The 26,465-nt window shown below is 40.0% G+C and overlaps 1 protein-coding gene across 1 annotated transcript in view; it reads left to right on the plus strand.

Annotated features, from left to right (window-relative positions):
• LOC132826136 (protein CC2D2B-like) overlaps positions 1–26,465 on the plus strand; it is a 247,723-nt gene that overhangs the window by 72,764 nt on the left and 148,494 nt on the right. Inside the window, exons 11-14 of the mRNA XM_060841783.1 lie at positions 6,741–6,875; positions 9,686–9,895; positions 14,979–15,076; positions 16,629–16,769. Coding sequence (XP_060697766.1) covers positions 6,741–6,875; positions 9,686–9,895; positions 14,979–15,076; positions 16,629–16,769 — 584 coding nt within the window. The remainder of the gene's footprint in view (positions 1–6,740; positions 6,876–9,685; positions 9,896–14,978; positions 15,077–16,628; positions 16,770–26,465) is intronic.

Raw genomic sequence — 26,465 nt, forward strand, 5'->3', positions numbered from 1 at the left:
TCAATACCACTACAGTCTGGGGAGTGGATTACAGTCAAACTTGTATGTCCAGTGCATATTGTCAGGCAATTAATGAGAAATCATTTGGAGAACTGCTTACAGATCAGTCAGGGGTTTGCTCACTCATCAGTTGGGGGTGTCCATCCACATGGATTGGATGGAAAGGGCAATGCCAATCGTGAGGGCCAGTTCAATGAAATAGAAAAGGGATTATCTTAGATATTGCTGTGTTAGGGAAGTTCAGAATCTTAAATTGGAGGATTAAGGCAGCAAGCTGGGACACTTAAGAGAAAAGAATTGTGATGAGGAAAAAATTGACAAAAGAATATAACAACATAAGAAATAGGAACAGGAGTAGGCCAGCTGGATCCTCGCTGTTGCTCTGCCATTCAGTAAGATTGTAACTGATTTTTTCTGTGGACTCAGCTGCACTTGTCTGCCTGCTCACCATAACCCTTAATTCCTTTATTGTTAAAAACTTTATCTACCTTTGACTTAAAAACATTCACCAACTGTCAATTGCTTCACTGGGCAGGGAATTCCAGATTCACAACCCTTTGGGAGAAAATGTTCCTCCTCAACTGAATCAGCTCTTCCTTATTTTGTGGTTATGCTCCCTGGTTCTAGTTCCATCCATCAGTGGAAACAACTTCCCTGTTTCTATCTTATCTATTCCCTTCATAATTTTATATGTTTCTATAAGATACCATTCTCGTCCTCATAAATTCCAATAAGTGTAGTGCCAGTCTACTCAATCTATCCTCATAAACCAAACCCCACAATTCCAGAATCAACCCAGTAAACCATGTCTGCACTCTCTTCAATGCCAGTACATCCTTTCTCAAGTAAGGAGACCAAAACTTATCACAGTTCTCCAAGTGCCCCTATACAGCTGCAGCATAACCTCCCTGCTTTTAAACTCTGTCCCTCCAGCAATGAAGGACAATATTTCATTTGCCTTCTTAATTACCTGCTGCATCTGCAAACTTCTTGTGATTCATGCATAAAGACACTCAGGTCCCTCTGCAAGGCAGCATTCTACAATTTTTCATCATTTAAATAATTATCCATTTTGCAGTTATTCCTACCAAAATGGATGACTTCACATTTACCAACATTGTACTCCATCTGCCATGCCCTTGCCACTCACTGAAACTATCTATATCCCTCTTCAGTCTTTGTGTCCTCCATGCACACTTTGCTTTGCCACTCACTTTAGTGTCACCTGTGAACTTTGACACTCTACATTTTTGCTCCCAGCTCGAAATCATCCATGTAAATTGTAAACAATTGTGTTCCCAACACTGACTCCTGGGGCAAACGACTACACACTGATCACCAGAAAAACATCCACTTATCCTCACTCTTTGCTTTCTGTGAGTTAACCAATCCTCTATCCATGTTAGTACACTACCCACAATGGCAGGCACCTTTACCTTATGCTGCAGCCTTTTGTGCAGCCCCTTGTTAAATGCCTTCTGGAAATCCGAATATACCACATCCACTGGTTCCCTATTGTCCACCATGCTCGTAATATCCTCAAAGAATTCCATTAAATTAGTTAAACAAGACTTGCCTTTCATGAACTCATGCTGTGTCTGCCCAATGGGACAATTTCTATCCAGATGTCTCACTATTTCTTCCTTAACAATAGATTCATGTATTTTCCCCACTATAAATGCTAAGCCCATTGTGTCTGCAGTTACCCACCTTTTGTCTACCTCCATTTTTAAACAGTTGCATCACACTTGCTATTTTCCAGTCTGCCAGAACCTCTCCAGAGTCCAGTGAATTTTGGTAAATCACCACAAGTGCATTTGGTATTCCCTCGCATCTCTTTTAGTACCTTGAGGTACATTTCATTAGGGTGAGGAGACTTGTTTATCTTCAGTCCCATTAGCCTATCCAATGCTACCAGTTTAGTGATTATGATCATTTCTATGTCCTCAACTACCATAGTCTCGTCATCAGTTATTGCTATGTTATTTGTGCCTTCCACGGTGAAGATGAACACAAAATAGTTGTTCAATATCTTGGTGATTTTCTGATTTCCCATTTATAAAACCCCCTTCTCATCCTCTAAAGAACTAATGGTTACCTTAGCCACTCATTTTCATTTTATATATTTGTGAAACTTTCGCTATCAGTTTTATATTGTGAGCTAGATTACTCTCATAATCATAATCTCATCTTGCTTTATATATTTTTTCATGGCTTTATGATGACCTTTAAAGGTTTCACAATCCTTTAGTTTCCCATTCATCTTTGCTACCTTCTATGCATGAGCTTTCATTTTGATACCCTTATTTATTTCCTTAGTTATCCATGGCTAATTATGTCTTCTCCTACAGTCCTTTCTTTTCACTGGTATATATTTTTGCTGAGCGCTGTTCCTCAATTATCCTCCAATATAGTCTTTGCTTCCAGTCTATCTTAGCCAACTCCTCCTTTATCCCATTGCAGTCTAATTTTTTTTAAGCACAAGATACTGGTTTTGGATTTTATCTTCTCACCCTCAATCTGTATTTTAAATTCAACCATTCTGTGATCGTTCCTTCCGAGAGGATCCCTAACTATGAGATCATTAATTATTCCTGTCTCATTACACAGGACCAAATCTAAGATAGCTTGCTCCCTCGTAGATTCCATTACATACCGTTGGGGAAACTATGTTGGATACATTCTCTGAACTCCTCCTAAAGATGGTCTTGTCTGACTTGTTTGACCAATCAATTTGTAAATTAAAATCCCCCATGATAATTGCTGTATGATTTTTTACATGCATCAGTTATTTGTTCATTGCCTGACCATGATGTTATTATTTGGTGGCCTATTGACTGTGTGCCAATCAGTGACCTTTTCCTCTTACTATTTCTAATTTCCATCTACATTGATTCAACCTTTTTTTTCCATAGAACCAATATTATTTCTCACTACTGTCTTGATATCATTCTTAAATATCAAGGCTACCTTTCCTTCCTGTACCTCTGAATAGTCTGATACTTCCACCCTGACCACCCTGCAACCCTGTCTCTGCAATTACCACTAAGTAATACCCATTCATGATGATTTGTGTTGTCAATGTAGTTACCATGTTTTGAATCCCACGAGCAGGTAAAGTGCCCTTAAGCTAGTTTTTATACCTTCCTTTTGAACCTTAATATTTCCACCAGAACAACCTTTGTTTTTAAACATTCTCTCTTTTTCTGTAACTCCTTAGTTTTCATTCAACTTAGTGCAAAATGGCTCAGCTGCTGCTTACTGTTTATTTACTACTTTGATTCTCTTTTTTCCTTAAGCCGCCACCCACGCTAGCTAATTCAGGGCCTCACCTTACATTCCTATTCCCCTGTTAAATTTAAAGACTACCCAACAGTGCTAGCAAAACAACCACAAGTTGGCTAAGATCCCATCACTGTTTGGGTGAAGACCGTCTCTCTTGAACAGATCCCACCTTCCCTAGAAATGGTCCTAATTATTCAGAAATCTAAAGCCTTCCCTCCTACACCACTCCCTCATCCACGTATTAAGCTGGAGATTACTACCTTTGAGATCTTGGCTTTCAATCTGACTCCTATCTCCCTAAATAGAGCCTTCAGGACCTCATCCCTCTTCATCCGTTTGTCATTCGTAACAATGTGGACCACAATCACTGGTTGGTTCCCTTCCTGTCCACAAAATCTCCTACACCTTTTCCTAAAACTATGACCTCTCATACCAGATTGACCCATTTGAGGAAACATGCTCTCTACATCTCCTTTGTCAATATCCGTTAGCACCTTATGTACCTTAATTAGATGTCTGATCATTCTTCTAAACTAGAGAGTATATATCTAAACTGCTCAATCTTTCTTCATAAGACAAATCCCTTATCTCTGGAATCAATCCAGTGAACCTCCTTTGAGTTGCCACCAATGCAACTAAATCCCTCCTCAAATAAAGTCTTGTACAGATGCAGCAACACTTCCTTACTTTTATACTCTATTCGTTTAGCCTTAAATGCCAACATTCTATTTGCCTTCTTTATTATCAGTGGTAGAGATGTTTGTGTGTTGGAGAACATGGAATTCTGCAGGAGTGGGGGTTATTCATGAACACCACTGCTATGGCCTTGACAGGAAACTGTGTAGCATGATGGTGAGCGTGACTAAATTGTAAAGTCAGGCCTAGGGATTAAGTTGCTAGCTGAAGACTTAATTCTAAATGGTGTTATGCCTCACTGGGGTAGTGTACTGAAAATTCAGTCATTCAATTCTTGAAGTCATCACAAAAATTAAACATTTTATAAAATATACAAAATTTCCTAATTTTCTTGTCTTTTACCTGGCTGACAGAAGGCACAGATCAGGTGTCAGAACTTAACATGGATTACTATTTATTATAAATAAATAGATTTTAGCTGCAGGAAAACAATTACAAGCCATCAGTCATAAATCTCTAACCCCAGTACAAAACTCCCCTGACTTACAGACACAAAAAGACATTATATTTTGAGTAGAGGGAAAAGTTGGGAAGGTAGTTCAGTGGCTTCATCCATAGGGTTTGCTGAGATAAGCCGCTTGCAAGTCAGAATTTGCCATTCATATGCCTTCTTAATTACCATACCAATCTGGCCTGCCACCTTCTGGGATCTGTAGATATGTACACCAAGATCCTTCTGATATTTCGTGCTTTCCTGGTTTCTACCATTTATCATGTGATTCCTTATTAGCCCTTCCCAAGTGCATTACCTCACGTTTTTCTGGTTTGAAATCATTTCCATTGCTCTGGCCACCTGACCAGTCTGTTGATATCCTCCTGGGGTTTGTGACTATCTTCCTCATTAATTACCACCTCACAATATTTGTGTCACCTGTGAATTCAAACCCCCTACATTTAAGTTCAAATCATTAGTGTACACAACAAAGAGGGCCCTAGCACCAAATCCTGTGGAATCCCACTGGAAATAGGCTTCCAGTCACTGAAACATCCCACTACTATTAACATCTGCTTTCTGCATCTCACCTAATTTTGCATTCAATGTGCCACTTTGCTTTGGATCCCACAGACTCTTAATTTTTTTGTAGTTTGTAGTTGAAGCAGCAGAAATATTTTTCAAGTGACGGTGTTAAGTGACTTGAAGGAGTACTTGCAGGTTTTGATGTTCCCAACCATCTGCTGCTCTTGTCTTGGTCTATGGTAATAGTTTTCAATTAGGGAAATGCTCTCTAAACAACCTTGGTGAAATTCTGCATTGTAAGTGGTACATGGCACTCTCTGCTTCTCCTGAGCATTGATGGTGGAAGAAACGAATGTTTGTGAATGTGGTGCCAATCAAGCGGCTGCTGTATTCTGGATACTGTCTATCCAATCCAATCCCTCTTCATATGTCAGTATTGCTTCTCCAGCAAGCAGTCTGGTAGACTTTCATTACACTCTCATCATAGCCAGAACATCTTTCATAAGATAAAAAGACCAAACTGCACATTATACTCCAGGTGTGGTCTCATTAAGATCTCTCACTGTACAATTGCAGCAAGATTACCCTCTCCTCCTATAATGGGAGTACATGCTAAGAGAGTGGGCAAAGAAGTGGCAGATGGGGTTCAATATAGGAAAGTGTGAGACTATGCACTTTGGTGGGAAGAATAGAGACATAGTCTATTTTCTAACTGGGGCAATACTTCGAAAATCTAAAGCACAAAGGGACTTAGGAGTCCTAGTTTAGGGTTCTCTTAAGGCTCACATGCAGGTTCACTTGGCAGCTAGGAAGGCAAATGCAATGTTAGCATTAATTTCAAGTTGGCTAGAATATAAGTGCAGTGATATACTGTTAAAGACTCTGGTCGTTACCACATTTGGAATATTGTGAACAGTTTTGGCCACCATATAGAAGGAAGGATGTGTTGGCCTTGGCAGGGATCTGGAGAAAGTTTACAAGAATGATCCTAGGGATGAAGAACTTGTCATATGAAGAGTGGTTGAGGATTCTGTGTCTATACTCGATGGAGTTTCGAAGGATGATGGGGAATTTCATTGCAACTTTCAAAATACAGAGAAGGCTAGATAAAATTGACATGGAGAAGATGTTCCCACTAGTAGGAGAGAGTAGGGTCCAAGGGCACAATATCTGAGGGAAGGAATGATCCTCTAGAACTGAGAGGAAGGAGTAGTTTCTTCAGCTTGAGTGTGGTGAATCTGTGGAACTCATTGCCAAAGAAGGATGTCAAATGGGGAGAAAGCAGGAACAGGGCAGTGAGTTAGATGATCAGCCATGATCAGATTGAATGGTGGAGTTGGCTCAAATTTCAGATGGCCTACACCTGCTCCTATTTCATTGCTGCTGCTTATGAGTGCAAGTGGGTCATGATATGTTAGCATCTGAAAAATATACCTCACTAAAGTCTTCCATTTGTTTACATTTTCTCACTGTTCAACTTACTATCCTATTGTTAAATTTTGTGCAGTATTTTTTGACAGCTAAATCGCATAAATTTCACTGTATATTTATTTAACCCCTTTGAAATTTTCATTCTGCAAGTTGGCCATTAGGCTCGAACACATTGTTCAAAGTACTTTTGGAGGTTATTTCTTCTTCACTATAAAATCAATAAATGTTTATTGAAATGAATATTTAAAATATGGTGTGTAACTTAATAGAGATTTTATTTAGCTCTGCTAGAGAAAATTATGCCTCATCCTTATAGATTGTACAGAGTAATACTAAAATATCTTGTCTTACATCTGCAATGTTGTGAAAGAGAAAACACTGGTTTGGGGAAGATGGAAATATTATTGCATTACCAGATCCAATTAAGTTATCCTGGAAGTGTAGACAGTCATCAGCAGATGATGGAGAGGATCCTAAAACAAGACTAAAGACGGTGTATAAGAAGGTATGTGATCATTTCCTACTCTAGTATTACTGATCTCATTTTACAGACTGTCAAAGAATAGTAAATAGAATAATATTAAAAATATGTTTACTCCATTTTCAAGGAATGCATTTATGGAGCTAGTATGCTTTGAAGTGTGCAGCTAAATATTTGCTATGAAGTTATTATAGACATTTTAAATTTATATGCTTCTGAAACTTCTGAAACCACCATATGATTAAATATTTACATATTCATTTTGTGAAGTTATCATATGTTCATGTACACAATCAATATATGGGAAACTTATATCCCTCTACATTTATAAAGATAGTATGAATCCTGGTTGGCTGGTGCTTTAAGGTAGATCTTATTTTCGCATCAGACTGCTTATAATGTGATCACTGCTAGTTTTGTGTTCACACAGTTTTTGGCCACAGGATTTTAGCGGTAAACTTGTAGCTGATTCTAGTCAGTGTTTATTTGGAAATTTGGGATTGTTTCAGGAATATGTAATCAATGTTAGTGTATATCTTAAGAGACTTTTGTGGAACATGTGTAGTAACAAAGTTCAGTAGATCAATTCCTGATACAGTACCATTGAATAGCTCTGGATCCTCTTCTGCTGAGAATTTGTTTGACTGAAGAAATAAAGGCATGGTTTAGATCCCTACCCATGATTACTTTGTGTGTGTTCACACACCCCGCTCCCTCCCCCCACCCCCCAACACTCCAGTCTGCAGGATGAGCATGGGGCAAGATAATTGTGGAAGTTCAGATAAGTTTTCATTTGAGCCATACACATTAAATGTAGTCATGGTACATTTTTCACTATTAGCCCAGTCACTGTAATGGAGAGACCATCCTCTTCAGAGATTGCTGGCTCCAGAGTAAAGGAAAAGGCATACTGAACTCCTTTGTATCTTGGAGGAGAAAGTGAGGTCAGCAGATGCTGGAGATCAGAGCTGAAAATGTGTTGCTGGAAAAGCGCAGCAGGTCAGGCAGCATCCAAGGAACAGGAAACTCGACGTTTCAGGCATAAGCCCTTCATCAGGAATGAGGAAAGTGTGTCCAGCAGGCTTCTTCCCCTGCAACCGCAAGAAATGCAAAACTTGCGCCCACACCTCCTCCCTTACTTCTCTCCAAGGCCCAAAGGGATCCTTCCATATCCGCCACAAATTCACCTGCACCTCCACACACATCATCTATTGCATCCGCTGCACCTGATGTGGCCTACTCTATATTGGGGAGACAGGCCGCCTACTTGCGGAACGTTTCAGAGAACACCTCTGGGACACCCGAACCAACCAACCCAACCACCCGTGGCTCAACACTTTAACTCCCCCTCCCACTCCACCAAGGACATGCAGGTCCTTGAACTCCTCCATCGCCAGACCATAACAACACGACGGTTGGAGGAAGAGCGCCTCATCTTCCGCCTAGGAACCCTCCAACCACAAGGGATGAACTCAGATTTCTCCAGTTTCCTCATTTCCCCTCCCCCACCTTGTCTCAGTCGAATCCCTCGAACTCAGCACCGCCTTCCTAACCTGCAATCTTCTTCCTGACCTCTCCGCCCCCACCCTACTCCGGCCTATCACCCTCACCTTGACCTCCTTCCACCTATCACATCTCCATCGCCCCTCCCCCAAGTCCCTCCTCCCTACCTTTTATCTTAGCCTGCTGGACACACTTTCCTCATTCCTGATGAAGGGCTTATGCCCGAAACGTCGAGTTTCCTGTTCCTTGGATGCTGCCTGACCTGCTGCGCTTTTCCAGCAACACATTTTCAGCTCCTTTGTATCTTGGTTTGACTGGTCAGCTAGCTGTAAGATACACAATTCTGGGTCGTGCAATGATTTTCAGGACTGGGCAAATTCTTCCTTATGTCACAGGTAATGTTCCCATTAAGCTATACAGGGAATAAACAGGCTATTCCCTTTAAGATAAATGCATATGTGGCGACTCAGGAACCTTAAAGGATTGGAACACTGCACAGACCACAAGTGATGGAAGGTTAAAGGGAGCTTTGGTATGCTTTCTCCCTGTAATGCATAAGAGTGCTGTGAGGACATTGTCTGCTCCACTTGACTGAGCATGACAGTAGCCCCCCAAATGTCTCCGGCGTTTGCTTTGTTCTAAAAGTTAGGGTTAGTTGCTTTTGGGAATGATGTGTCTATCCTACCTTAAGTAAGTAATGATTTTTATTCCTCCTGTTGTGATGTTTAGTACAGAGTAAAAGGGTGGAGGATCTTTGACCTGAGTTGTGCATATTGGTTATTTTGCTCATTTCTCTTAATGACTTAAACATGTCTGAAGAATCAAAGGAATTGGTGCGGAGTACCCACTACAAGAATTTTTAAGGCAGTCTAGTATTCTGTGTTTAATAGAATAATTGTTCATTCTTAAGCAACAGAAATTTGTATGTCTACTTTGAATTTATATGCCAGAGAAATTAACAGAGACTGTTAATGGCTTGTGTGGGAATAGAACAGCATTGAGTTGTCAGTCTCAATTTTCACATTGTTCAAGTATTCATGCCACCTCTCTATTTGTTTTATTTAGGAATTCTCCAGTCCCAAAGTGACAAACTTCCACTGCCCAATATTTAAAATCAATCCACTAGATGAAACATGGCGTGAACTTGCAAATATCTAATTTTGACATTAGTACTACCAATTGAGATAAGTTAAGGTCTCATGGAACTTCTGAATATCTGCGCTATCACCATTTTAACCTAACTTCTGAAAACTTACACTATCACCACTTTCTGCCTTATAGAATTATCCACTAATATGATAACTGCACATTATTCTTTTGTGTTTTTGTAGGCCATAGTGAGTGAATTAGCAAAAGATATTGACAGTCATTTTGTGGAATTTTCTCAAATCTACCAACTGGATATAAATATTGGAAACTTGCATTTTGTCCACCATCCTTTGTTTAGCAAAGAGCATGTTTTAGCAGTGAAGCTTATACAACTTTTTGACAATTATCAACAAAGGCAAAAGCAAAATGTTAGCCAGCTCCTCGCAGAAAAGGTGAGTGATAATATTTTGCGACTAATAAGAGCTATTTAATATTTTTTGCAGAGTATCATAGGAAGGACTGTAATCTAATATATTATAATGAAACAAATTTTCAAAAAATTACAATTGTGGATCTAAGAGGCTGAGTCATTCATATTGATATATTCTTCTTACACTGAAACTATCATAGCAGCTCAAATTGGCTTGACAGTGTTCTTGGAAGCTGACTATTTTCCAATATAGACACAAACAACCAATTTAGATACACTTGCAAGTAATTGATATACTGAAAATCACTCTAAGTCTACAAGCATTTTAGTGATTGCAAAATTAATTCAGGTATGATGTACATCAATTGTAGAATTGATTGAAGGATCAAGGCATCAAAAGACCCAATCAGTGGAAATGTTCTTATGTTAATATACAGGATGAATGACGTTGGCTGCATAATTTTGTAAAACTGCCAACCTATAATCAATGGTGTCAATAATAACAGAGATATAATAGCTGTGTTGGTGAAGTAGACGGAAATGAGAGCAGGAGCAAAATGTAGAAGATCATTGGACATATGAGGTTGTCTTTTTTCAACAAGAATGCCTCATTACCATATTACTTATGTGTTTCCTGCCTCCATTTTCCACGAGGGAGTTTAATTTATTCCTTTAAGACATAATTTTATTTTGCCCATTTAAGGGACAATGCACAGATGGACTTTGTGGAGATTAGAGTTTTGCAGAAGTAAAAACATTTTAAGGTAGTGTCAGATGGACAAAGATGTATCCTAGTTTAAAAAGACTTTTTTGATGTACAGCTAGGTGCAGAAAGGGCCCAGAGGAGGTGCTATTCTCTTGTAATGACAAGAAAAATGCCGCTGGAGATGAGCTGAAGAAATGTAGGAGTTTTTAACCTGGATTGAAATGACAGTATAAATTCCAGCAACTCTCATTGTTCTATTTCAGTACACTTTCTCACTTCCTCTTTTTCCAATCTCCACTGCTACAGACTTTTAATCTATATCAAATTTGATATAATCTTGTAAGGTTGCTCTATCGATGTACTCTCAAATATTAGTCTGTGTCACTCACCAGACATCTGCAGATAGTTACCCTCGTTACCGCAATACATCAAATACACATGTACTTAAAAACATTCAAAGGATTGTTGGATCAGCTTTCAGGAGAAAGTAACATAAGATCAGGGAAGATGAGAACTGGCAAGGCAAAAGAATTGACAATGAAGACAAAGGTAGCCGTGGCAAATCCTTCAACTGGCATCTTCAAAGCAGAGACCAATGAGACAAGTTGTCACAAAGTTGGTCCTTTTTCTCAAAGCTGTTCCTTTTCTCAAGGATACTGTGTCCTTGATTTTTCTTTCAGAGGGGCTGTAAACCAGTTCGGGCTCTGAATCGACTGGTTTGGTACAGAGATGAAAAGGTTTACTGAGATGCTCTTTGTTTATACGTGAATAGTTTGATTTTAGGCGAAAGCTTTTATATTTTAGAAGTTACCTGTACAATGGAAAGGGGAGTAGTCAGTCCTAAAAGCTGAAGTCTTGTTTGAGTCAGTTCAGCAGTGGGCTGTGTTGAAACAGGCTGCTGGGCTCTTCTGCCCTTCTAACTTTGTCCTGTAAATCTGTGTTTCATTTTTACTCTGTGTTTTAAGTGGGTGTGTTTATTGGGACTGTTGTATATTTCCGGAACAGCATAATTAAGTCTAGTATGGATAGACTGAATTCTGTAAGTATTCTTCATTCTGTTCTTTGTGTTTCATTCCATAGTTTTGTGATTAAGTTTTTGTCTGTTTTAAAACCTGGTAGTCAATCTAACCAACTTACTCCGGGTAATTTTCACTGCACACTTACTGAAACAAATAGCAAAGTTGGCTGCTTAAGAATGTTTTGAGTGGTCTGGCCTAGTCCATAACAAAATGAGCTATCATATATGCCAGAGCGTTGGTTGTGGTGCCTCAGATTTCCTGCTGCATGACATTAAATATCTGCAATCTGATCTCATGCAAGATTAAGTCATGTTAGTGCTTTCAGCACTGCATGAAATAATTTTTTATTCTCATTTGTGACAAAATTATATCAAACTTTTCTCCAGGGCCGTTACAACAGACTATGTCCTTTGCAAATAATGTTTTCTCAGAGGTGCTGATTCCTGTGTGGGTGCACCACCACAGGGGGACATGCTTATCAGATAAGATAGAAATATCAGCACTTTAGTGCATTCTGTTAGTTAGTAGTTAATTATTGTTCACAAATGTACATGAGCAGCGATGAGCACGTGGTCCAAGCTCTGCTCAATTATGCAGAAATACTAAATCTGGGATGGGGATAGGGGTATGTGGGAATTGGTGTGTGTGTGTGGGCTGTGGTGTGCAACACATGCTGGGGTATGGGGAGCAATCAGTGAAAAGAAAAAGAAGAGAGGCTCAGCAGCAAATTTGAGAATTGGTATCCTTAATGTATAGGATCTGTGGATTGATGCCAACAGGTTTTTGAGAGGACGTCCTCTGTTGATTGATGTTTTCTTCTATGAAATTTGAATCACAATGAAGCAATCAATCTGTGTACACCCCAGGCAACATTTATAAAAATGATGGATACCTATTTTTTTGCGATATTAAACTGTATGACAGCTCGAATTGCTCTGATCTCACACAACATTACTGATCCCTTATATAGATGGAGGCTATAGAGTATAGAATATACAGCACAAAAACAGGCCTTTCAGCCCAACCAGGCATTGTTAAGATTTATGCTTCATTTGAACCTCCTTCCATCTCTCATCATCTAAATTTTTCATTGCAACCTTCTATTCCTTCTCCCTTGTATGATTGTCTGCTTTGCCTTTAAAATGCATCCATAGTATTTGCTTTAACCACACCCTATAATAGTAAAACTCACATTCTTTACCCAAAGATTGGTGAGAAGTTAGTAATGAATTTCTTCTTCAGTAGCTTGATCAATTATAGTAGTTATGGTTTCTAGTTTTTGTTTCTTCTTACAAGAGGAAACATTTTGTTTTCGCTCTATCAAAATCTTTGAAAATTTGAGACTGCTTTTGAGTCTCACATCAGAGACTCAATGAGTAATGAGTACAGGGATCCAGCCTATGCATCCTTTCATGATATTTATATCCTGCATTTCTGATGTCATCCTGGTATATTTTCCCTGCACCCTCTTCAGTGCCGTTACATCCTTTAAAAACTTTAACAAAGAGAAATGCATACACACTGTACCTATGGTCTAAACAAAATTCATTGCAGGTTTGGCATATGTTCCCTTTGATCTTCTGTACTTTCTAACATCCTATCACCCATCATGTCCTTCCTTGCCTTGTTAGTCCTCCAAAAATGCAATACATCACACTTTTCTAGATTAGATTCTGTTTAGCATTGACCATCCCATCATTTTCATCTTTGCTATTTACCAAACAACCAATTTTCGTGTCATCTGTGAACATTGTCTAGTTCATTAATGTAGGCTGCAAATAAAAGGGACGCAGCACCAGACCCTGCATTATACAATGGACATAGGCATCCCAGCACAAAATGAATCTTTGACCATCACCCTCTGCCTCCTGCTACCAAGTTAAATTATGTTGTAAGTCATGAGCTCTTATCTACTTAACTAGTCTCCCATGTGACAGCATTCAAAAGCCTACGACTTCAACTGTACTACACTCAAATATACATCTTAAAATCTCTATAAAAAGCTCAATCAAATCTGTCAGACATGATTTTTCCAGATAAGACCATGCTGATTATACTTGAGTAATCCTTGTCCCCTAAGTGGAGATTAATTCTGTGCCTCAAATGATTTTTCCAAACATTTCCCTATCGCTGATTTTGGACTTAGTGGCTTATAATTACCCAGGTTTAACGCATACACACATCATCTGTGTCCAGGGATTTATCTAACTTTAAGCCAGCTGAAACTGTTAATACTTCCCCCATTTCAATTGTCATTTGTTCAAAAACATCACAGTGCCCTCCATCATAATCTTTCCCTATAATGAATACAGATGTAAAGTACTCATCTATGTCTTCCGACTCCACATATAGTTTGCCAGTTTGGTCATTAATGGACTCTACTCTTTCCTTGGTTAGCCCTTTGTCTTTAATGTACTTATAAAATGCATTTGGATTTTTCTTTATTATTTCATTTATAGTTTTTTTATGGTGCCAATTTGTTCTCTTAGTTTAAAAAAATCATCCCCGCTCTGTACTACTCTACAGCTTCTGTTATTTTGAGGCCTTGGTATCTACATTAAATTTTCTTCCTTTTCCCTAATTTAATCCTGTGTAACATCAATGGATTCTCTGGACTTGCCTGTCTCACCCTTCACTTTTATAGGAGCAAGTTGGCCCACGGTCTTGCTCATTGTTTTTTTGAATGACTCCCAATGCTTTGATATAGAGTTTCATATCAGTAGCTGCTTGCAGTCCACTTCCACATCCTATCTTATCATGTTAAAATCAGCCTTCTACCAATTCAGAAACTTTAATTCCAGTCCATCTTTGTTCCTACCTTAAATCTTACTGAGTTTTGGCCATTATCACCAAAATTCTATCCCCACTGACACTTTTACCACTAGCTTCATTCATAAATTTAGGTTCAACAGTGCCCCACTTCTTGGAGGACTTACTACATGCTGGCTTAAAAAACTCTCCTGGATACGTTGCAAGAATTCCAACACTAAGTCTTTCAAGTCTACCCAATTCATTTTAAGCAAACTGAATCCCTCTTACTACCCCATTATTTTTACATAGGTTTAATCAAGGCATTCAAGAGGCAATTAGATTGTTATCTGTAAAGAAAGGTTGGGCAGAACTGAATGGAGAAGGTGGGAGAATGGGACTATGTAAATTGCTCCTACAGAGAGCTGGTAAGACATAATGGACTAAATGACCCACTACTGTGCTGTAATAATTATATGAATACAAGAGAAATGTTTAGAAAGAAATGTTTCTATAACTGCTAAGCCAACAAATTTAAAGTGTGAGAGATAAATAGGGAAGAGAGCAGTGTAAAAGTCATAATATTTTAATTTAGAGATGTTTGTTTTTTATGTAACTGTGCTCTTTCATAGCTTCACACACTAAATAATGAGATAAAAAATGTAGAAAGACACTTGGAAGCAAATTCTATAAATCTCAATAGAATTGAAGACTTAAAGAAGCAAATGGGGTATGTATCCTTTCTTTCTCATACTAATACTTTCTTAATGAGATTTTATTTTAAATGTTAACTTTTTCTGCTTTTTATTATTCTTCATCAGTTACAGATATATTCACAACATTTATGAAATGGTCAATATTTTTGAAAATGATCATAATAATCAATAAATCACTCAGATAATTTATATCAAGCTCTCATATATTGTGACAGCAGATACCTTAAATTGAATATATTAAATTGAATTCTGTCAGGCATTCTGCTTTTTCCTGTAGTTAGGTACCATGTTTTCAATCTTATTCATGACTATTTTCATGACCTAGTTGTTGTTTATGCTGAATTGACAACTGTTACCTGCTTATCTCAGGGGTCACCGTGACTTCATGTTCAAGTCCTGTTATTGAAATTACTTGCAGAAGTCATGATGCCAGCATGTGGCATAGGATCACTTCCTGATAGAAATGGCAGCTGATGTTGAATTAGAAGGCATAAAAGAAGAATGTTTAGATTCCTGCATATATGCCAAATCTTTTAGTTCTAGTTACCTGTTAAATTTATTTTTCAAACATTAATTATTCACTTTACTTTGGAAAAAAAAGGACTCTGCTTCATTTAATTGCATGGTCTAATGACCCCCTCCATGAAAAAAATCAAATAATTTGTTTTATTTTGGTTAACTTATATTCTTGTCCAGGAGATATTGTCTGATTGAATCCTTCATAGTATTCAGGACTTGTTGAAAATATCAGCTTCTAATGTCCTAGTCCCGATTTTCCATCCCCTGCATGTCCACTTGACATGGAAAAAATGGTATTGCCCTCCATGTGAGCTGCATCAGAGGTCTCTCAATTTTCCATGAGGCTTAGGTTCAAGTCCCACTTGTTCTAGAACTATGACTTTTTAAAAATCACTGTTGGCATGTTAGCATTGCAGGCTTGGCCAGCATTTGTGGCCCATTCCTATTTGCACTTGTGAACTTGTAGGGAGCTGCCTTCTTGAACCACTGCAGTCCATGTGCTGTAGATGTACCATTAATGCCTTTAGGGAGGAAATTTCAGGATTTTGAATAGAAAATATCTATACTCTCAATTTGAAAACTGTCGTGGTGCAGTGGTAGTTCTGTATCTCTGAACCATGAAGCCTGAGTCCAAGTCCAACCAGCTTCAGATATGTGTAATGACATATCTAAATAGGTTGATTAGACAATACCTGTACTTGAACAATTTGGTTCTAATAATACTTGAAAACACACTTAGTTGATTTGTCAGGTTTTGTCATTCCAACATAATGGTACTGCCCCTATAATCAACCTAGTTTAGGACACCAAGACATTTTGGCCCCAGTGATATTAATTTACATAGTTTTAATTTATCTATTTCAAAGAGAGAAAATATGCAGGGACAATAATGTAAAACTACAAAGAAGGCAGCAATATTATCAGGAATGCATTCAGGAATAAGTGGGGTAGGGGAGATCACAATCATCCACGAGTTTACAAGTTGCTGATTAGAAACTGTTGTCCTACTAGATTCTAATATTCATACCTCTATGTTTATGTACTTAGGGAAACAAAGAGACTTCTCAATATTGAAAAGGAAAAAGATCATACTCTGATAACAAACATTTTGAAGGTCTGGAAACAGATAAAAAATTTGCGAATTTTAAACAATTACATCTGTACACCAGTAAAGCTCCAATTGCAAGAGTAAGTTTATTTTATTATGCTAATCAGAATTAATTTTTTGCATCAAAAAACCTAAAGAAACAACTTTTCTAAGTTTTTTGCAAAGCAGTTTAAGGATTAGACTTTACAATTATAGTGCAGACTTATTAAAGTTGTGTACAAACAAATTTAATTTCCTGAAAACAACTTGTAGTTACTAATATTCATTTAGTAGTACAGAACATTTCAATTGCTGAAAACAGACACATTTTGTTGAAGCTTTTTTGACTTGCAGTCATCAGCATATTATCAAGTATACAAACATAAAGGGGAAGCTACAATGTATTTTTTTTCTTTCTTTTTTTTCTTTTCTTTTTCTTATTAACCCCCACACTACCGCCTAATTGCGGTAGTGCTTATTATTTTTATCCCCAGCACCCATGGTGTGTGTGTGCAGCTGTGAGACACAGTGAGAGACAAGGTGTACAAATCTTTATTCAATTTCTACCACCAGGAAAAGTAGGAAAAACACCCGAGTGACCTGTGACAAGCAGTGCCCTTCACATCAAAGGGCAATGCTGTGTGATCAAAACAGTGAAGGGGAGGGAGGAAGCTACAATGTAATGTGTGAGGTGCAAGTGTTGATTGGGTGGCCCGTAAACTCAATTTGGTAGAGTCATTACCATGACACATGACCAGTTATATAATGAAGGATAGTAACTGCTAAGATTTATTTAAATGTAAACCAAGCAAGTTGACTGTGATTCATCAAGGCATTGTGATGAGGAATGAACAGGATAATGCCTACTGCTATTTTGTTAAGTTGAAACAGGTACAATGTGTGCGTTATATTCTTTCAGTCTGCAAAAGACCAAGCCCTCTCACAAAAAGGACAAATAGCTACTTAGTTGTTTTGACATTGGCAACTAGACCAAAACGTTTGGGCATGTTGTGTCCATTTTTTTTAACTAACTGGCGTGGATGTTTCCTTGATTAAAAAATTGAATCCTTGGAGTCCATTCATGCTTTTGATGTTGGCCAGAACAAATGCTGAGGGCATTGTCCTGCTCTGGTATATGCGAAGTAGATGCATCATGACATTAATTAGTGGTGGTGTGTAATGCTCATTTGAAATGATATGTAGTGCTTATTCGAAATACAAGTTACTGTTTTTTCTTAATTCCTAGAAGATCTGAGGATGTGCAGGTTGGGTGAACCCATAGTGGTCAGGGATGTGTAGGTTAGGTGCATTAGTCAGGGGTAAATGCAGAGTAATAGGATAGGGGGATGCATCTGGCTGGGTTACTCTTCTGAGGGTCAGTGTGGACCTGTTGGGCCAAATGACCTGTTTACACACTGGAAGGATTCTATGATTCTAAGATCAGGTCGGGATTGCTGATAGAAGATAGTCCACATTCATTTCAATGAATATTAACAATCCTTTATTAAACATACTTTGTATACAAAATGTAGTAAAAGAGGACATTTCTGGTATTCTGTTGACTCGGATCCTAACTGGGGCTCATTCTGGAGTAGGTGGGACCTCTAAAATGGGATGGACTATATCTGAACTAGAGGGGTACTAATATCCTGTGGTGGTGGTGGTGGTTGGGGGAGGGAATTTGCGAATGCTTTTTGGGAGTGTTTGGGATGGGAACCTGAATTGTAGCTGCAGTGTAAAGGGCATTGAGGGTTGTGAGGTAGTAAATAAGGTTTCAAGGTCACAAGAGTGTACTGGCAGGCAGGAAGGTGGTTTGAAATGTATCTACTTCAATGCCAGAGATTATGTCTGACCAGCCAATGTAATTTGTACCTTTTATGTTCATGCCTTAACAATAAGGTGGAGTTAATTGCAAGTCCCTCTTCTTATTAAGACTCACAATTGTTCATTCTCTACTACTGTTAACGAGACCTTAATAGGCCCTTGGACGCAGTATTGGAGGGGGCCTGGTGGCAGCACTCTACCCAACCATTAGCAGGCACTGGTTGGTTTCACAAACACATAGCATTGTTTGTGAAACCAACCAGTGATTGTAACAATGCTCTAAACATCAACTCTCCTGCTCCTCAGATGCTGCTGGACAGGCTGGGCTTTTCCAGCGCCACACGTTTTAACAGTGATTGCAACAAGGTCAGCCAGGTGGTCCATATAGAATATGAGTTCCCTGATGGGGGCTGTTAATCTGGTACAATTAGAGAGCTCTGGCTGACAGATATAACAGGGGTGTCAAAAGTTCTGTTCACGCTGATAGCTGGCTCTGAGAAAGCCAGACCAGTGACAAGTAATATCCATCTGTAAGAAAAGGGGCAAAGAGAGAGGAAAATATGTCCTGAAGAAATTTGTGTACAACTGTCATCTTTGTGTTTGGGTAAGCATTTATGCCATCATGCTGTTATTTCAGAAGCTTGACTCATTCAATGTTATCAACAAAGACTGGGCCCTGTATGTATAAACAATGCTTTATTGTTGACATTGACATTGGAGCAGATGAAAAGCAATGAGTAAATCTCCTGACCCGTAGCTTTTACAGTTATTAGGAGCATAACTTTCCCTCAGATATCAGATAATAAAACCTTTCAAGAGTTGACAGATTTAGTTCAGCAATATTGTGACCCCAAGCCTTCTCTAATTCTGAGATGCTACCTTTTTCACATGGCAATTCAATAACCAGGGGAATCTGTATCTAGATTTTTGACTAAGTTAAGATGACTGGCAGAAGAATATTACTTTGTTTTAATCCTGCATGAGATGCTGAGAAACTGTTTAATATGTGGAATGAATGTTGTAACTTACAAAAGCACCTACAGAAGCTCAAATGGACTTCAAACAGATACTACTGGATTTATCATTGAAAAATGTGACAAGTATAGCATTTGAGTTGCAGGGTATACCAATGGAAATGGACACCCTCGCCAGTCCGACTGAGTTTAGGGAACACCACTTGAGTTAAAACAATTGCATAGCCTCATTCAGGACATATCTTCAACAGAGGGGTTCTCTAGGTTGGCTCACAGCAAAACCCCATAACAAAATAGAGTCTTGGCCAATGGGTTAACATTTTCTTCAGGATCTAGGCTGATAAGTATAACAGTTGCTGCCAGCTTATGGACTTAAGACAACAAAAGAGTCCCACAAGACCTAAATTAAGTAACAGATCACAGGCCAGTATCCAAGATAGTGCACACCCTGGGAAGTCAACCAACATCTGGTTTGGAACAGTTAAATTGCTTAGTAACATCCGAATCAAAGCCAATCAAAATAAACGTTTGGTTATATGGTTACCTGGTTCTAATGGAGGTCAATACCAGCACAGCCATTTCAGTGATTACAGAATGAGGCTTTAACAAAATTCATTCTGGACTCCAACCCTTAAATTTGTGTAAAACCTTGGCTAGACTGAGACCCAATACCGGGGAATCTTTATAGATTATGAGTACACCTTTGGTTCTGGTCTTTTATGAAAAGCAGCTGGTTTATTTACCATGGATTGATTGTAGTAAAAGGTTCAGGCCCAATCTTGATGGGGCACAATTGGTTGAGATTGGTTCAACATTTTTTGATCTGCCTGTCTGAGTCCTAATTAAATGCCTAGAGATTTTACAGGAAGGTCTAGAGACTACCAGATGAGCCAAGGCCACCCTGCATGTTGTCTAGGAAGCAATTCCATGATGCTGAAAGGCCCACTGCCATTTTCTTTACGGGCAAAAGTGGAGACAGAAATCAGAAGGATGGAAAAAGAAGGAATCAACAAACCAGGCCAGTTTGTGGAATGGGCAGCACCAGTCATATTGATAGTGAAGCGCAATAAATTAGTTCTCCTTTATGGGCGTTAAACAAATGGTAAATAGCTTTTCAGAGCTGAATAAATGCCCAGTCCTTCGAATTGAGAATTTATATGAAAAGCTGAATTTATATGTGGGGCTGTGCTTCATGAAGCTGGACATGAGCCATGCATATTTGAAATTGTGATTAGGTGAGGATTCCCAGAAGTATGCTACAATCAATACTTACAAGGGCTTTTACCAATATACAGGACTGTCATTTGGGGTATCATTAGCTTCTGCAGCATTTCAGTGGATGAGGGAAAACATTTTACAAAGTCAATCCCATGGCTAACATGCTCATGACAGAGGACCAGTAAGGAGCACTTGGAGAACTTGAACACAATCCTGAGACATTTCTTCCAGACAGGTGTATGGTATCCCAAGTGATTAGATTAGATTAGATTACTTACAGTGTGGAAACAGGCCCTTCGGCCCAACAAGTCCACACCGACCTGCCGAAGCATAACCCACCCATATCCCTACATTTACCACTTACCACTTACCTAACACTACGGGCAATTTAGCATGGCCAATTCACTTGGCCTGCACATCTTTGGAGTGTGGGAGGAAACCGACGCAGACACGGGGCAAACGTGCAAACTCCACACAGTCGGTCGCCTGAGGCAGGAATTGAACCCGGGTCTCTGGCACTGTGAGGCAGCAGTGCTAACCACTGTGCCACCGTGCTGCCCACAAACTTAGACCTACTTAGAGTCATAGAGATATACAGCACGGAAACAGACTCTTTGGTCCAACTTGTCCATGCCGACCAGATATCCCAACCCAATCTATTCCCACCTGCCAGCACCTGGCCTATATCTCTCCAAGCCCTTTCTATTCATCTACCCATCCAGATTCCTTTTAAATGTTGCAACTGTACTAGCCTCCACCATTTCCTCTGGCAGCTCATTCCACATACGTACTACTCTCTGCGTGAAAAGGTTGCCCCTTAGGTCTCTTTTATATCTTTCCCCTCTCACCCTAAACCTATGCTCTCTAGTTCTAGATTCCCCTACCCCAGGGTAAAGTCTTTGTCTATTTATTCAATACATGCCCCTCATGATGTTATAAACCTCTCTAAGGTTTACAAGACGCCTCAACATCTGACGCTCCAGGGGAAACAGCCCTAGCCCATTCAACCTCTCCCTATAGCTCAAATCCTCCACCCCTGGCAACATCCTTGTAAATCTTTTCTGAACCCTTTCACATTTCACATAATCTTTCTGATAGGAAGGAGACCAAAATTGCACGCAATATTCCAACAGTGGCCTAATCAATGTCCTGTACAGCCGCAACATGACCTCCCAACTCCTGTACTCAGTACTCTGACCAATGAAGGAAAGCATACCAAACACCTTCTTCACTATCTTGTCTACCTGCGGCTCCACTTTCAAGGAGCTATGAACCTGCACTCCAACGTCTCTCTGTTCAGCAACATTCCTTAGGATCATACCATTAAAAGTATAAATCCTGTTAAGATTTACTTTCCCAAAATGCAGCACCTCACATTTATTTAAATTAAAACTCCATCGGCCACTTCTCTGCCCATTGGCCCATCAAGATCCTGTTGTTAATCTGAGGTAATCTTATTCACTGTCCATTACTTGGGCTACAGAGTCGAGACTGGGCGACACCTGTTGGAAAATAAGGTTGAGGATCATGATTAGATTCCCTACAGTGTGGAAACAGGCCCTTCGGCCCAACAAGTCTACACTGACCCTCCAAAGAGTAACCATCCAGACCTGTTTCCCTCTGACTAATGCACCTAACACTATGGGCAATTTAGCATGGCCCATCCATCTGACATGCACGTCTTTGGACTGTGGGAGGAAACCCATACAGACATGGGAAAATGTGCAAACTCCACACAGTTTGCCTGAGGCTGGAATTGAACCTGGGACCCTGGTATTGTAAGGCAGCAGTGCTAACCACTGAGCCACCATGCCACTCAAAAGTTTCCTGGCTCCTGTGTATGTACTGGAGTTTAGGTCTTTCCTTGAGTTAGTTCATATGTAACCTGGCCTCCATCCTGGTACCTTTGTGTCAACTTTTAAAAAAGGGTCAGCTTGGAAATGATTGTGCAAAATTGCTTTTAGGAAAGTGATGAAACAGCTGTTATCCTCTAGTGTGTGATCCCAAGTGAGATATGGTATTGACATGCAATGCCTTCCTGTATGGCACTTGAATAATATTACTCATGGGTAGCCCAATAGAGAGGAACACCCAATAGCATATACATCCAGGACTTTGACTAATGCAGACCGTAAATAAGGCCAGGTAGAAAAGAAAGGTTTGGCAGCCTTGTTTGAAATCTGGAAGTTCCAACAATACCTTGTAAAGATGTATATATGTAATAATAACAGACCACAAACGCCTGCTCAGTCTACTTAGAAGTCAAAGCAGCACTGCCCTTAGCTTCAGGCTGAATTCAGTGCTGGGCTTTAATACTAAGCGCATATATTTTCAAGTTGGAATACCGTTTGGGAGGACAAATAACAAATGGAGATGCATTAAACAGCCTCCTGCTGGCAGATACACACCAGTGATACCTCTACTGGAAGAATTCATGATGATTTTAAATTTCTGGACACAATTCCAATTACAGCTGACAATATCAGACTTTGGATGTAGAAAGATCCAGTCCTGGCAAAATTGAAACAGCTGGTAGTCAGTGGGGAAGCCAAAAGGCGCTCATAACCAGAATTGAAACCTTTTTCAGACCTGGAGAAACCACATCACAGTAGAGGATGGCATGTTATTATGGGCAGCAAAAGATTCTTGCCAGATACTGGCTGAACACCACCACAGTCATCCAGCGGTTTCCAAAATGAAGATGTTGGCAAGAAATGATGTCTGGTGGCCAGGACTGAATGCAGACACAGCAGCATTGGTGGGACAGGGCCTGACTACAATCAAGGGCAAAAGTTAGCGCCAGCAGCTTTCCCACATTTGTGGGAATGGCTGGGTAAACCTTGGACTCAGTTATGCATCAACTATGAAGGTCCTTTCGTGGGCTCAATGTTCTTAGTCTTTGTGGATGCCCATTCAAAATGGCTGGCGAAGCCATTTGTCAAACATGGGGACGATGATAGAAAAAACATGCCCATCTTTTCCAAAACATGGACTGCCAGAGGTGTTGGCCACAGATAATGAGCTAAGGTTTACCAGCATGAAATCTGAATATTTCCTAAAGTTGAATGGTATTCATCATACATGGGTAGCTCCATATTATGTTGCTGGAAAAGCGCAGCAGGTCAGGCAGCATCCAAGGAACAGGAGATTCGACGTTTTGGGCATAAGCCCGTCTTCAGGATTCCTGTTCCTTGGATGCTGCCTGACCTGCTGCGCTTTTCCAGCAACACATTTTCAGCTCTGATCTCCAGCATCTGCCGTCCTCACTTTCTCCTAGCTCCATATTATCTAACATAGAGTTGTCTGGCAGAAAGAGAAGTCCAAGCTTTCAAGGGAGGCTTAAAGGTATAGCCTATAGTTACCCTAGATACCAAATTGTCTGGTTCATATTTGATTATAGGACCTCACCTCATGTAACTGTAGGGATAGCTCCAGCAGAATTACTATTGGGGAGAAGACTCCCGCACCATGTTAAATCTGATCTTCCTGGAGATTTGGGGGTGGGGTGGGGGTGGTGTTGGTAGTGTTTGGGGGGGCCGTGGTGGTGGTGGTGTTTGTGGGGGGTGTGTGGATTTGGTATGGGGCGCTGCTGAGGGGAGAGTGAAATGGAATCAGGAACTCGAATGCTGGACACAAGGCTCTGCTAAGCAAGACAGTTCACTTCAGGGGACAAAGTTTTGTATGTAAATCACAAGAATGGCCCTGAATGGTAAGAAGCACGGTCGACTTGAGGTCAGGTCTGGTAATTTATGAAGTCCAGGTAAGTGCGACAGTCCTGATCAAACACATGCACCGTATGAAAAATGTATAATCGAAACAAGGTGGGAGCAAAATGCATACAGTTCCTTGACTGCCTTTCTGAAATTTCCAGAACCTGTGGGTTCTACCTCTCCATCAAGCAATGAATATACCTCAGAATCTGAGATGGACACTGCAGATGTTGCTTCCTTAATGCCTTTGCCACCTGAAGACAAGGATGAATTTCTTCTGAGGTATTCCAGGGGCAAGAGGTGAGCTACTGTATGTTAAATTGGGCCCTTGAAGACAGAAACAGGGAAATATATTACGGGGAACAAAGAAATGGCAGAAGAATTGAATTGTTACTTCAGATCTATGTTCACTGGGGAAGACACAAGCAATCTCCCTGAGGTAACAGTGGCTGAAGGACCTGCACTTAAGGGAGTTTATATTTGCCAGGAATTGGTGTTGGAGAGACTGTTTAGGTCTGAAGGTTGATAAGTCCATGGGGCCTGATGGTCTACATCCCAGGGTACTGAAGGAGGTGGCTTGAGAAATCGTGGATGCGTTGGTGATTATTTTCCAGAGTTTGATAGATTCGGGATCAGTTCCTGCAGATTGGAGGGTGGCTGATGTTGTACCACTTTTTAAGAAAGGTGGGAGAGAGAAAGCAGGAAATTATAGACCAGTTAGTCTGACCTCATGGTGGGAAAGATGCTGGAGTCTATTATAAAGGATGAAATTACGACACATCCGGATAGTAATAACAGGATAGGTCAGAGTCAGCATGGATTTATGAAGGGGAAATCATGCTTGACTAATCTTCTGGAATTTTTTGAGGATGTAACTCTGAAGATGGACGAGGGAGATCTAATAGATGTAGTGTACCTGGATTTTCAGAAAGCTTTTGCTAAAGTCCCACATAGGAGGTTAGTGAGCAAAATTAGGGTGCATGGTATTGGGGGCAAAGTACTAACTTGGATTGAAAGTTGGTTGGCTGATAGGAAACAAAGAGGAATGATAAACGGCTCCATTTCAGAATGGCAGGCAGTGACCAGTGGGGTACCACAGGGATCAGTGCTGGGACCGCAGCTTTTTACAATATATATTAATGATATAGAAGATGGTATTAGTAATAACATTAGCAAATTTGCTGATAATACTAAGCAGGGTGGCAGGGTGAAATGTGAGGAGGATATTAGGAGATTACAGGGTGACCTGGACAGGTTAGGTGAGTGGTCAGATGCATGGCAGGTGCAATTTAATGTGAATAAATGTATGGTTATCCACTTTGGTGGCAAGAACAGGAAGGCAGATTACTACCTAAATGGAATCAATTTAGGTAAAGGGACAGTACAAAGAGATCTGGGTGTTCTTGTGCACCAGTCAATGAAGGTAAGCATGCAGGTACAGCAGGTAGTGAAGAAGACTAATAGCATGCTGGCTTTCTTAACAAGAGGGATTGAGTATAGAAGCGAAGAGGTTCTTCTGCAGCTTTACACGGCCCTGGTGAGACTGCACCTGGGGTACTGTGTACGGTTCTGGTCTCCAAATTTGAGGAAAGACATTTTGGCTATTGAGGGAGTGCAGCGTAGGTTCATGAAGTCAATTCCTGGAATTGCGGGACTACCTTATGCTGAAAGACTGGAGCGACTGGGCTTGTATACCCTTGAGTTTAGAAGACTGAGAGGGGATCTGATTGAGTCATTTAAGATTATTAAAGGATTGGACACTCTGGAGGCAGGAATTGCTGATGGGTGAGTGCTGAACCAGAGGACACAGCTTAAAAATATGGGGTAGACCATTTAGGACAGAGATGAGGAAAAATTTCTTCACCCAGAGAGTGATGGCTGTGTGGAATGCTCTGCCCCAGAGGGCAGTGGAGGCCCAGTCTCTGGCTTTATTTAGAAAGAGTTGGATAGAGCTCTCAAGGTTAGTGGAATCAAGGGTTATGGAGATAAGGCAGGAAGAGGATACTGTTTAAGGATGGTCAGCCATGATCATATTGAATAGTGATGCAGGCTCAAAGGCAGAATAGCCTAC

This window comes from Hemiscyllium ocellatum, chromosome 22, assembly GCF_020745735.1.
Source record: "Hemiscyllium ocellatum isolate sHemOce1 chromosome 22, sHemOce1.pat.X.cur, whole genome shotgun sequence".
Taxonomy (NCBI): Eukaryota; Metazoa; Chordata; class Chondrichthyes; order Orectolobiformes; family Hemiscylliidae; genus Hemiscyllium; species Hemiscyllium ocellatum.